Raw genomic sequence first — 14,447 nt, 5'->3', positions numbered from 1 at the left:
TGAGACATACAATATGCATTTACAGTGTACCTAACATGCGCTCACTCGGCAATATGGATGTGAAAATGTGTCCTGCATATCATCTAATGCTGTCACTATTGTTTCCATCAAGATAAACAAATAACCAACATCATGTATACTTTGATAGCTTTCTTTGTACATTCTTACTGTCATCTTTTGTGTTTTGTAATGTTGACTGCACATACATAAATTTCAAACTGTGATGAAAATGATGCAAAAGAGTAAATGGCAGCCACTGCCTCAACAGTTTGCATGGGCAGCTGTGAAGACCATGCACCCTGTGTGTGCCAGCAAGCCAACACTGTCAGAAAGCATCCTTGGCTGGATGAGTCACAGCCCCATCATGATGATGAAGAGGACAAATGCATCCAGCAGGGGGAATTACTTGTTACACTCACTGGATGATCCCCACAGTGAGAGAGAAGGGAAGACAAGACCAAGTTCACTGACATTATTTCTCTGTTTAGCGTCCGTTTCCCCTCATGAATGAAACTGCCATTGATGTTGTCTTAAAGGTACATGTTATCTGCTCCTTTCTTTGACAATGATTTCTTTTTGTCATAGTTTATTAAGAGAGACATAAAATCAAGTACATGTAACTGCTCTCTGGAATTTTCAAAGCTTGTTTTACTTCAGTAGAAAATGACATACAGTTAATAGATCTATAGCACAGGGCTTGACACTATCTTTTTTCTTTGGTGGCCCATTCAGGACCCTAAAATCTTAAATCTTAGTGGCCTGAACAAGAAATGTTTTAACCCAAAATTAAAGGAAATTATAACGATCCATTTTGAAACTTAGTTGCCCGATTTGGCCTCCAGAAGAAAACTTTTTTTTTATTTTTATTTTTTTATTGGTGGTCCGAATCAATTTTTAGTGGCCCCGGGCGGTACCATGCCACTGCCCATGTTCAGCCCAGGATAAAAACACAAACCAGAGACCCCATTTTATCCAGCAAAGTCACCAAATATAGCATCCTTTCCTACACTGATATTTGTACATCTTAGCAAGATAATCTTGTATGTTACATGTGCCATGTCCTGCATTGCTTGTGTTAAATAGTAGATGCCAAGACCATTTATCATATAAGAATGGGTCTGCTTGGTTTCATTTCCTGTACAATCAATCAAAACCATACAAGTGGACAGTGAGTGCACATCTTAAGTACTTAACATGGTGGAGATTTCTAAAGTAAAACTACAAGAGCCATCTGTGTCACATACAATGAAATCGTGACAAACAGCAGACATTTTTGCTTTCAAAATTTCTCGCTTTGCCTGATATATGTTTATGGTATGTTTATTGGTAATCATGTGCAGACGCTACTTAATACAATTACAAAAAAAAAAAAAGACAATGATGTATTTCAGTGTTATTGCCCTGTGATTGTCAGATCTAGTTTAGCAGATGGGCATTTGCCAGCATCATATGAGCATTATTTGTTGTACCAGATTATCATATATGTCAAATCAAACAAGAGGCCCGTTTTTGTTCAAATAACTCTCCCAAATGCAACATGTTTAGTAATGCACAGCTACACTGTATCAACTTTATCAATGAGTCAATGTCATATGATACATTTTGTATAATGCAGTGTGCAAGTGCCCTGGAAATTCTGTACAATTCACATGATCAGTACTCTTCCACCTTGGTACAAAATGTATGACTCACTGACAGAAAATGTCCATTGTGTGCTTAGCAGCTGACTTTGGCAAAGTGTCAAAATCTAAATGACAAAAATGATTTGGTTGAAAGAATGTAAACCATACTTGTGCATGATCAATGTTCATGAATTTCTCATGAGGGTGAAGGGCTCTACAGCTTTGGCATATAAAATGTGTTACATCCATTTACCCTGCCCCTTCTTGGCCTAGTATTTGGTAAAGAGGCAAATTGAATCTTTATAATTTTGAAAATTATGTTACTCAATTCAGTCTTGGACTGTGCCTCTACCCTGTAGCAATGCTACCCACTTGAAAATAAATGATAACAGATGAATAAAATTCTAACATTTTCAGTTAGGATGTTACCATCCATCAACTGAAATCCCAGTTCCATGAGACCAATATAAAATTAAATGTGACAAAAAATGAGGGTATTTCAAATCATCACTGACAGTGTGATTGCCAAGTGCTGATTTTATCCCACGTTGACTGTGGATCAACACTACCCTATTACCAGTAAAAACTTGAAGATGCAATGTACATGTTGCCTGAAAAGCTGACTGTTGAGCAGTGTTCTCTGCAATATTCAAGCAATACTGATTGTCATTCCTGATCTCTCTGAAATATTTAGTACACATCACAGCCCTTGCCCATTCCCATCCCTCCCCTCCTCTCTCCCAAAGTTGATCGAGTCTATGATGAGGTGGGCAGGCAATCAAACTACCATTCTCCAGTCAAATGGCTGGCTGGTGAGATGGGGAAGCTGCTTAGTCATCCGTCTTTGGCCTCATTGGAAACACCTCATTACAGTTCTGTGTTCCTCTGCAGCTCATCGTCTGGGCATTTTACAGTTACTGGCATGAAACTGACAAGAATCAATGCATGCAAATTTGCATTACCTGAATTTGAATCCCTGTCTCTAACAAGCTAGATTCCAAACATTTCAGATGCAAGGCTGACAAGAAAAATTTGATAATCTTCTTTGTTCTTGTTGTTTTTTCCCTTCAGGTATGGTAGCCCAGTTCTATTAACCTGCTCAAGACAAATACAAGGAACCGGAGGTATTGATGATCTTAATGTCATTTAATGTAATAACAACATTGAAGCTCCTACAGTTTGTGGGCTCAGTTTAACCAGCCAGCATACTCAGTTTGACCCTAACCTGCATCTAATACATAAATGCCTCTCTGTCCCCTACACGTCATACAAACACAGGCATCCATACATGCATGCACACACACACCCTCTTGACCTAGATACTGGGGACTTTGCGAATTTAATCAGCAAAATTTATGCTTCATGCCTAAATGCCACTTAATAGAGAATGTCAGGGTTGCACATCTCACATACACACAAGAAGTATCTTCGAGACAGCATAGCCCCTGTAGCCAGGGAATAGTAATGCTCAATCTGTGTCAATATTGGGAGAAACACTCACTCCACCAAAGAGACAATTGATGCTCTGTATCACCGATCAATTTGCAGACAATGGAGATACAACATGTATTACCACTTATGCTCAACACCCCTCTCAATCACAAAGTGAATTTTTCTTGGAAACAAGCTGGGAGCATACATTACGGTTTCCTGACATGCAATGTGAATATCATACTGAAATCAATATTCAGGTAAACATGGAATTTTATCACCACATGGCTTCACCATTTCACTTCACATTTTAGGCACTTAACAATAAATTAATGTACACTTTGTGTAGCATGCTCAGCTTGAGAGCTAAAGCCAATCACATGGAGGCTCTGTAATCACTTGTGGGTAAATAATAAATCTATGATATCCTAGCCAGACAAGGAAAATAGTTTTGAAAAAATGGAATAAAACTAAAGAAAAGTATCAACTCAATAAAAATCAAACAAATCAAGTTTCTCGACTGCTAATATCATACGACTACCAATAAGTCAACAATATCATATCCAGTGGGCATAATTATGCCAGGGCCACTAGTATAATAAAGCTCTCTCATTACTCCTTTCTTTCTTTTGCACTTGGAATTTTACTGATTTCAACTTCTTCTTTTTTTTCAAAAAGGTATTTCCTCAGACCTCACCCAATAGACACACCATAGAAATAATTTTCTTACACATCTGAGACAACTATAAGTTCAATTTATACTCTTTCAACCTGCTCAAATACATGTCTACACTGTACTAAAAAATAAAAAGGGACCACCATGGGCATAAAAGACACCCAAATTTCAAAGTTTCACATCCCAAATATAAGCACAAATGTATAATGTTACTCTCTAAAAAAAAATCGAGTGAAAATATTCACTCTTAAAGGAGTGAATACAAAAAAGAGTGAATTTAGAGTGAAATTGGAGTGAATTTTGAGTGAAAATGTTCATTTTCACTCATTTTGGAGTGACCTCAGGGATCACTCGAAGATTTAGGAGTGATCCCTGAGGTCACTCCAAAATGAGTGAAAAAGAACATTTTCACTCAAAATTCACTCTAATTTCACTCTAAATTCACTCTTTTTTGTATTCACTCCTTTAAGAGTGAATATTTTCACTCGGTTTTTTTTTAGAGAGTAAGAAAAAATACATATGTAACAATCAGGTTTTCTATGCATAAAGGACTACTTGAAAATTGTCCCCAAACCAATATGAGCATAAATTCTACTGGTTTTCTCAGAAGCCTCCATCTATATAGATCAAGTTTTTATGTGCAAATGGGGCCCAATGATGTAAATTTTCCTTCAAACATATGTTACCCTATACCAAAAGGAGCAGAAATCTCCATGGCTCCTCAGACTCCCTGCAGCCATATGATTGATTAATTCCTCCCACTGCTAGGAACCAATATAGGCAAGTTTTTTTTTTTTTTTTTTTTTTTTTTTTTTTTTTTTTTTTTTTTTTACTCTCTGCTTCACAGGGAACCCTTTCATGTATCAATGCATACATGTGAATATTTAAATCTTTCATGGGGTGCTAGCTCCAAACAGAGCAATGGCAGCATCAAATACACTATTGCAGTGAAGACAAGATGTTATATTCATGAAGTCCTCTTTACTAACACTTTCACAAGCTTAAAATAGATGAAAAAAGTTCTGGTGCTACAATTTTTTACAGCAGATTTTCCAATTTGCTAAAAAAAAAAAAAAACAAAAAAAAAAATCTATGAAAACAGGTGCACTCAGTAACAGTTTTTTTTATGTGGGAAATAGAACCTTGCTGTAATGTCTGAAGTACTTTACTGTAAGGCTTCATTTTGTATTCCTTTGTTATTCTGAATGTGTAATCTTGCGAAGTGGGAAAAACAAAATGAGCATGTAAATATATACATTGAAACATTACCTCATTTCACCTACTTTACAGTATAAATATTCTTTCCTTTGACCTCTGATTCTAGTATTCTGGACTCCATTTTGCCCCCCCCCCCCTTTTTTTTTTTTTTTTTTTTTTGCAGCTCACAAAAATAACAACTTTGTCAATGTTTTGTACTGTGTATGCACATGCCATGAACTTCAAACATTTAGATTATTAAAGCCATCAGGTAGATCTGTGGGGATCACTTCAAAGTGGTCCATAGGTTTGTCTAGCATGTTATGATATCAGTGCATAACATTTCTAATACACATATAACATTTTTCCAAAGGATTACCAATTGACCCCCTATATTTTTCTCAAAGTATCTTTTTGAATTTGACAGAAATGTTTGTCCTCCTTGAATTATTTTAAATAGTCACACACACATACACACACACACACACACACAAATCAGAAATATTAAGTTTTGCTTTCTTCATAATATTGAGTACAAATTCTCAGAAACTATATCTACATGCCTGACTTAATATAAAACATTCGAGTAGGCCTACTGAAATTAAATACATCCCTAATTTTTCTGGAAAACTATGTCAAAAGTCTCAAAAACTAAAAATTAAACCACAATGTGCACAAAAAAAACAAAAAAAAAACGGTAATACAGTCAAATTCCATTTCTGTTTCCTTTTTTTAGATATTAAACAATACAAATCATAATCACACAATGGACAGTACAGCCATACCCACAGAATAGCAACTCTCATCACACCTCTGTACTTTCGTTTGGTTTGTATGTTTGATTAATTGACTGATTTGTCAAAAACAAATTTTGTAAGTATAAAGTGTGCACATATACAGGACTTGAATGTGAACCTGATGCACTGCTATCAAATGCACCAGTGGGTTAACAGAGCCATTCTTAACTGATTTATGAGGCCTGGGTGTGTTCGCTGACTTTAATGGCTTACCTCATCGGGTGAGATGCTGAGCTTGCCAATAGACTCCATACTGCGTGACCTCATAGAATTTCTATGGATGAGAGAGATAGCGGGAAAGAGTTAGGGAAAATTAACAGTCTAGCATCCTTCATATCTACAGGAAAAAAAAAGATGGAAATTTAAGAAAATGATATGTCACACCTGCATAATAAAAACTCCTATTACACACTTCTGTAGTCATAAATTCTCTTGAGTGCATACAGTCAGATAGGAAAATGACCAATCTATCCCATCATGCACTACAAATATTAATACTAAACACACAGTAGACAACAACAAGGGTCTAAAAAAAAAATGTATCAAACCAAAATATGTTCCATATATTTTTCCATCTTAGCATCATATTCTCATTATCTGAATTTTACGTACAAGTAATGATTCCTCCCTGACATTTGAGATTGGACAACCTTAGAGGACAGCTGTCTTATGGCTAAATTTATGCTCTGTGTTGTTTAATTGAATGGTAACAACAAAAAAGTGGGTCTTGATCTACAACTACGTACAGTTAGCCAGCTCATACACCAACCACTCCACACGTTGCATGACTAACAGCACAACACAGTGAAGAGATTTAACATGCTGTAACTGCCAAAGTCAAATCAGGTGAAAAGAAAGGCAGAAATCTCATGCCAACTGAACTTAAAATATGTATTCAAAGAGTATACAATTTCAAAATCTAACATGTTTTCACTGACTGTAGTGATACCTGTTGCAAGCAAATATGCCAATATTTGTTGCTGGGATGTTTCTTCCAGGGTAAAATATCCCAGGATGCTCTGCTCATGGGAGAACATAAAAACTGGTTCTATTATACATTGTAATGTGATCACTTCTATCAAATCACTGACAGGTAGAACAATGCATTACAATGACTATCTCCTGCTTATTAAAACAACATTAGTCATGGGTACTTACAGCTGTTCTCTTTCCCTTGTGTTCTCTGCAGGCATCTCCACCAGGTTGGGTGTGCTGTTGTGTATGTTTAACCTCAGTGATAGCCTGCCTCGCCCTCCTCCACTCACTGTAGCATGAAGATAAGTAGTTTCAAAACAATAGCACAGTGAGAAAATATGGTTGTTTTGTGCTACTAGATATCATAATACATTCTATTGTACAATCTGAATACCCGACAATCACTACTCACAAGGCTGACATGCTAAATCCTATCATTTAAGTGTGCTTTAAAATTAACATTAGTGTTATCGTTCTGGCATTTAGGAAACCACACAGCTCATGCCTTTTACGTAACCACACAAGTCCATTTGGTTATAATATAGCAAAGTAGAATGGAACTTATTTGTCATGAAGCTCTTACTTCTTAAAGGACAAGTCCACCTTCAAAGACATGTGGATTGAGTGAAGACAACAATGCTGGATGAGAAGACTACTACAGTGTATGATGTCACATGCGTACAATGATATAAGGAAAATAAAAAGAGAATTTCACAAAACTTTACTTTTTAAATAAAGTGCAAATTTCTCTGACTTGTTACTGACGTATGTTAAGGGTAATATTATTCCCCATGCCTTCTGAAAGAGAGAAGTCGAGTGTTCTTTTGTTTCCCGAGAAAAGTAAAAATATGTTGAATTTTCTTTATACTTTCTTTATTTCGTTGTACTCATGTGACATCACAAGCTATAGTATTCTTGTCATCCAGTCGTGACTGAGCAGAAACTTCAAAAAATTCATAACTTTTTAACGGATTGTCCGATTTTCCTCACACTCTCGCTGATCCGTTCTACTAATATTGCTGCATTCACAAAACCCACATGTCTATGAAGGTGAACTTGTCCTTTAAAGTTTAAAATATCTATTAATGTAAATAAAATTTCCAATGCTATGAATCCACAGATTCTTCACAATTTCACGACATTTCTCCATCTCTGAATAGAGCATACACCCTAATAACATGTTTAGACATGCACTTCCCATTTACAGTATTTGTATACAAGTGCTTGTTTTATAGCTCTGGAATGTGTGAAAAATGTGATAGTATTATAGGGTACAATAAAAATTGCAGCGAATATATTTCTACAAAAAAAAAAAAGGAGGGGGCAAAATATATAAGCAGTTGAGATCACTCATATGTGTTTCTACCGGCAGGTATAAACAATGCAATAAAAACTTTCAGGAGCCAACATTCTGTTTCAGATTAATGAGACAGACGTCCAGGTAGACTACGCTATCACAGACATCTCCACTCTTCCCTGTACAGATTCTCTCTACGGTGTACCACTTCCTATATATACAACAACACCTTGTACACCTGTGTATAACAGCAAAACTCAACAATGGTACAGTGTACATGAATCATGTTATTTCCTACACCTACACACTACTAGTTCTTCAGTTGAATACCACACATGTACATACAAAATGTATTTGATAACACCATATGATCATTAAAATCAACCGGCATAAATGACGATAACTGGTATAATATGTACAATGACTACACCCTGTATGTGTATAATCATTCAACCAATTATACATTGTACTGGGTAGGCACTCTGTACAATCCAGTGTGACTGATTTCTACTCATGCATGTGTCGACTGATTTACATGATTTCTTCTTTGATGGTGGCAAGCATTACATCTCATTATCATGGTATTCATTGATGTTAGTGAACATGGAATACAAAGACAGATCACTTTGTAGGAGGAAACTCATACATAGCTTGTAGGAAAACAAAATAACATCCGTAGTTCCCGAATTCCTGGTTGAATATACAATGTTGTACCACTTGGCAGTGCCCCAAATCAACTTCTGTAGTTACTACTGCTAAGATGAGGGAAAACCCCTCACAATAAAGACCTTGAGACACTACTGAGGAATGGCTGCGGCAACAGGAACAATCCCACAGCATTTTCTGAGAGAAGGCTGAAAAAATTCCAAGATATTGGGTTTGTACTGGACTGGCATTCAGTAGCCCCTCAACAGGAAGTTTTCTCATGATAACAACAGACATGAAAGTGTACATATATGTATAAAACAAAAGTCCTCCTACACTGTGTCAACTTCCTGCTGTGGTTTCGAAATGAATAGAAAAATTTGTCTTTTTTTAATGTACACGTATCACATTTCCACCATATCCGTAGTGTTCACAGCACTTCACAACATATCTTCATTCCAGTCACTAGTGTTATACAACTGCGCCATATTATCAGTGATTAAGTTTAATAGCTTAGATTGAAAATAATAATATATCTAATGCTGATAGCATAGTATACAAGTAATGCTTTGTTAGGTGAGTGTGCTGTATTCACCACATATTTGGCAAGTCCAATATTTTTGCAAATCAGGACTTCATGACAATTACGTGAGTGGTAAAATTCAAGAGTGTGGAGCACAGATACTTGTATCAGCACAGATCGTGCAGTTTAATTTCATGAATTTTGGATCTCGCAAAATTTGTGAAATTAGAATGCACGCAAATATTTCTGGTTTTACAGTATACACTACATATCACGTAATGTGTGTGTGTGTGTTATAAGGAAACATCACCACTATACCTGAAACAATGGATATAAAAATCAAAATCTTCTGTGCTAAAATCTATCCAGTATCAAAAACACACCACATGTATCATGGTACAATGTATGTTTTGTTGGTAAAGTGTTGGTTTGTTTGGTCTGCACAAAATCCTACAACTTGGAATAGGCATTGGCATCCTGTACATTATATACTGGACACGATTTCAAGCAAATACCAGTAGTTTCACCTGCTTGGCAAATATAGATAGTGTACTGTAGTTGTGGGTAAACTTGGCCTTGCGGATAAACTCGGCCACTTGTAATGAGGGCGCTAGGGGCCAAGTTTACCCATAAATATGGCACATTTTATCAACAATTACTGTGTGCGCCGAATAATTTGCGAGGTTTTTATTTTCGTGAATTTCGCGAGTCAGGTGCTATTTGCGAAAAAAACACGCAAAAATATTGACTCTGATCCCAATGTGGATGTGAGGTACACATGTAAATTTCTCTGTTCATTACAAGACTCCACGATCGCGAATTTAACCACTCGTGAAATCATCAGGAATTCCAGACTCGCGAAATATATGGCATATACAGTACTGTATCACACACATAAAACAATACAAGGGTGTATGGTGTATACCAATATATACTACGTACCAGTGGCGGATCCAGGAGGGGGTGCACAGGGCGCACGTCCCCCCCCCCCCCCATTTTGTTTTCTCTTTTTTTTAAGCATGCATGAAATTGCACAATTTTTTTTTTCTCTGCTTGTCAGCTGATGAAACCTGGAAATGGTACGAGAAAATTCCTGTTTAGGCCTCTCTTTTTTTTTGTCAGGTGATTAAACCCAGAAGTGGCACCAGAAATATAAACTGCCCCCTCCCCTTTATGGAATTCCTGGATCTGCCCCTGATGTACAATAATTTCTCTCAAAACAATAGATAGGAACTACAGGAGGAGGCACAGCTTACACATGTGTGTGTGCACTTGAACTTCCTTTACAACACCTTCTCTGAAGGTCGACATGTCTGTACACTGTATGTATCATACACACCGATTATAGTGATACGGTTTGTTACACAATGTACATAGACACAGTCCCACAAGCTCACTGCCCTTGTCCAAGGCAAGGTATGGTACACAGCTTTTGGATACTACGCTGTAGCAGGGGAATGAGTGGGAGAAAAAGATCACTTTTCCATCACCTGAGTCTACAGGTCCCACACTGTCAACACAAGCAGATGTCCCCTCTATGAGAATGGATGTTACTTTGGTAACCCATTGAATGATCACGGCAGTTGGCTTTGGTCAGTAGCATGACTCACCATTCACTTGGGTATACTCTGGTCTCTCTCCCAGGGCAATATGAGGTTCACATGCCTCAAGACATCTCTGCTTGTAAACACTGTACTTGCTAGTGGCAAAATTTGGAGGTAATTGTGCATCTACAAGTACGCATAAATAGTAAACTTATAACTTATACTTATGAATACTGCCATTCTTTTTGGATTTCCCCAATCGTATTCTTTCATCACACACCTACACTGTACTCGTACATGAGGAAAAGATGCCCAGCTGGCAATATGGTCAATACAATCTCAGCAATGTCCATCAGCTATGAGTATCTACTTCAAGGTACATTTGTACACAGTGTATATTACTGTACTGACTACCCAGATGTTCTATTTTTTCTTTTCTTCTTTTCCTTTCTACAAAATCTCAACAAAAAAAAAAGAAAAAAAGAAAAGGAAAGAGAAACTGTCAAGATTGAGTACCGGTATCATACACACTTGATCAGGTGCATCACTATGCATGGGGGAGGGGGTGGGGGGGGGGGGGGGGGTGGGGAGATGTATCAATGACATTGTATGTACAGTATAGTCATCTACAATACATACCACATACATTTCGTGTCCATGAAATATGTACCGGTATGTCACATTGACATGAAAGGCTCGAGATACAATATAAGTCTAACAACTTCCTGCTCCGAGCGGTAGTGTTACCCTCTTTAATGCTAGCCAACAACGTTTGAAATGATAATCCCTGCAAAGTATCACGTAAAAGATAATATAAAGTTTTGGTATTACCTCAAAAGTTTCCCTGAATTTTCTTGTCTTAGTTTGTGTTTCAGGTTAAAGTACCTTTCATATAACTAACACTGTGAGACTTACTCGCCCCGAAGTGCTCTTATGTCTTAGTAATCATGCAATAATGGTTTCGTACCAGAGCCGCCGCCGTACGGCGGCGAGGCAGTACACGTATTGTACGAAACCATTATTGCATGATAACTGCGACCAGCAGCGTGCAGCCCCATACGCATACTGAGTAGCTAACTGCGACCAGCAGCCCCATACGCATAGCTAAATGGTAGCTTACAGGATCGGTCGAGAGGACCTTGGGAGAGCTACACTGAATTGACGGCCAGCGCATGCGCACACAAACATCTTATCCGTTCATGGATTTGAAATTTGTGCGCATGTGATGTGTGCCAATGCGCTGGCCGTAGTATTCAGTGTATGTAGCTCTCCCAAGGTCCTCTCGACAGAGTCACATTCAGTCATCAATTCGAACAGAAAGGGACTATTGGCAGAACCAAACGTTGCCCGAAACCTGTTTTCAAGACTTCAACTTAATTGGTAAGTCTTCAAATTGAAGAATTTTTTGGATTTTAAGTCGATATTTACCCGCAATACTAAATCTGTCATGATCCTGAATGCTACAATGCCAAGCCCCATTACGCTATGCGTATGGGGCTGCTGGTCGCTATGCCTATGGGGCTGCTGGTCGCAGTTAATTGCATGATTACTAAGAAATGAGAGCACTTTGGGGCGAGTAAGTCTCACAGTGTTAGTTATATGAAACGTACTTTAACCTGAAACACGGAAATTCAGGGAAACTTTTGAGGTACCAAAACTTTTTACTATCTTTAACCCGTTGAGGACGGGCTGATTTTGCTAAAACACGCATTTCCCATAGACTCCTGCCCGAGTATACTCGGGACTCGTCCTCCACCGGTGAAAAAAAGAAACAAGTGTTACAGGTCCTACTCTACAGGACACATTAAGGACGTTCCTCAGTTGTGTTTGTGCACATCCTAGCTGCGCAGGTTGGCAGTGACGTAACAAAGAGCGCAGAAGCGCACGCACGAGTGATGAGCTGAGCTAGCTGAGCTGAGCATGCAGTACACTGACTAGAAGATCGGGCTAGAGTGTGGTCTGTATGGATACCCAACAGCTCCCCCACCGCAGCCGCGCTGGGCGGCCTCGCTCGGCTCGCATGCCGACTGTACACGTTACAATCTGTACGTACAACATAAAGTTCAGCGGTCTGAGCCGCATATACATGGTCATAGTAGCACAACACTGATCGACAGGATCGGGAAGCCTGGAAGTGGAACTGAGCTGTTTCCATTTTCAATCTATAGATCTGTTTTGTGACATGCAGTTCATCATCTGTTCATCAACATGGTCAAATCGAGTGCTAAGGTACCTAGGGCCTATAGGCCCTAGTCGGGGACTACTAGTCTACTAGACTAGGCGTTAAAAACAACAACAAAAAAACAAACATATGACACACATTTCATCTTTAGGTCTAACAACTAAAACAATCTGAGTATCTCTGTTAAAATCTAAATCAGATCTAAACTTGTCATTACATAATACAAAATATTTTGGGTTTTTTTTTGGTTACAAAATACAAGGTCACGAAAGTATTACCACACATGTATTTATCACTTTCACCATTCAGATATTAATTTTTGATTATCAAATCTGGTGTAACAAAAGAAGAATCAAAGAATTATTTTTTTTTCGGGGGGGGGGGGGTACTCAAGGCACATATCCATAGTTCACAACATGCACTTTACCAACCACTGCAACAACCAACACATGCAATCTACTATCAACATCATTATATTAAGATTTGTTTTTACCTTGGAGGACCGTCAGACTAATGTCAAAATTCCCATTTCCTTATATCTATTCTTCTTCCTCCATTATCACTTTCTGCACATGGTTACAGCAAGTGGGTAAAACAAACAAACAAACAAACAAACAAGCATGCATGTCAATGAGGAGTTTTCCACGCTTGCGTCCACATGATATCATTATGGCTGTGTAAGGGAAATAATAACAAAACGCACATGGACCTCCCTTTCTGAATATTTTTTGCACCGTATCACTGCAATTTGACACCTTTTTTTTTTTAAAAAAAGATAAGAAAATGGGGTTTTGAGTGAACCGCATGAGATTCATGCGTCCTAGCAGGGTATCCCTGCATTGGTTCCTGACCAGATTTGGGGGTCTTATGATTTCTGTCGCAAGGAGGCGATGCTAGCACAAAGGCGAGCACACGAACCCCCCATTATTGCATTGTTTTGCATCAAGTAACCCTTCTTCTACAATTTGATAAAGTTTCGTAAAAATGACATGGGTTTTGAATGTACAGCATGACATTCATGAACCCCACCTTATCAGGGCACCCACGATAGGTTTATAACCAGATTTGGGGGTCATAGGATGATTTCTATCATATGGGGGTGCTGCCAGCACAAAGACTAGCATATGAACCCCCACTTTTTATTGTTTTTCTGGAATGAGTAAGCCTTCTTCTACAATTTGGTCAAGTTTCGTGAAAATGACATGGGTTTTGAATGTACAGCATGAGATTTATGAACACACTCTGCCAGGGCATCCCTGCATAGGTTCCTGAACAGATTGTGGGGATTTACGATGATATATGTCGCATGGGGGCGCTGCTGGCACAAAAACAAGCAAATGAACCCCCACTCTTTATCGTTTTTCTGCAATTAGTAAGACTTCTTCTACAATTTGGTCAAGTTTCGTGAAAATGACATGGGTTTTGAATGTACAGCATAAGTTTTATGAACCCACCCTGTCAGGGCATCCCTGCATAGGTTCCTGAACAGATTTTGGGGACTTACAATGATATTTGTCGCATGGGGGCGCTGCTAGCACAAAAACGAGCACATGAACCC

At 38.2% G+C, this 14,447-nt stretch overlaps 1 protein-coding gene across 2 annotated transcripts in view; it reads right to left on the bottom strand.

Annotated features, from left to right (window-relative positions):
- The window catches only part of LOC140232308 (dual specificity mitogen-activated protein kinase kinase 4-like), a 44,923-nt gene that overhangs the window by 18,381 nt on the left and 12,095 nt on the right, over positions 1-14,447 (bottom strand). For both annotated transcript variants that reach the window (XM_072312437.1, XM_072312438.1), the window contains exons 2-3: positions 6,882-6,987; positions 5,937-5,997 (exon numbers count right to left, since the gene is read on the bottom strand). In XM_072312437.1, coding sequence (XP_072168538.1) covers positions 5,937-5,997; positions 6,882-6,987 — 167 coding nt within the window. The remainder of the gene's footprint in view (positions 1-5,936; positions 5,998-6,881; positions 6,988-14,447) is intronic.

The sequence above is a fragment of the Diadema setosum genome, chromosome 8 (genome assembly GCF_964275005.1).
Source record: "Diadema setosum chromosome 8, eeDiaSeto1, whole genome shotgun sequence".
Lineage (NCBI taxonomy): Eukaryota > Metazoa > Echinodermata > Echinoidea > Diadematoida > Diadematidae > Diadema > Diadema setosum.
This window is presented reverse-complemented; position numbering and strand designations above follow the sequence as displayed.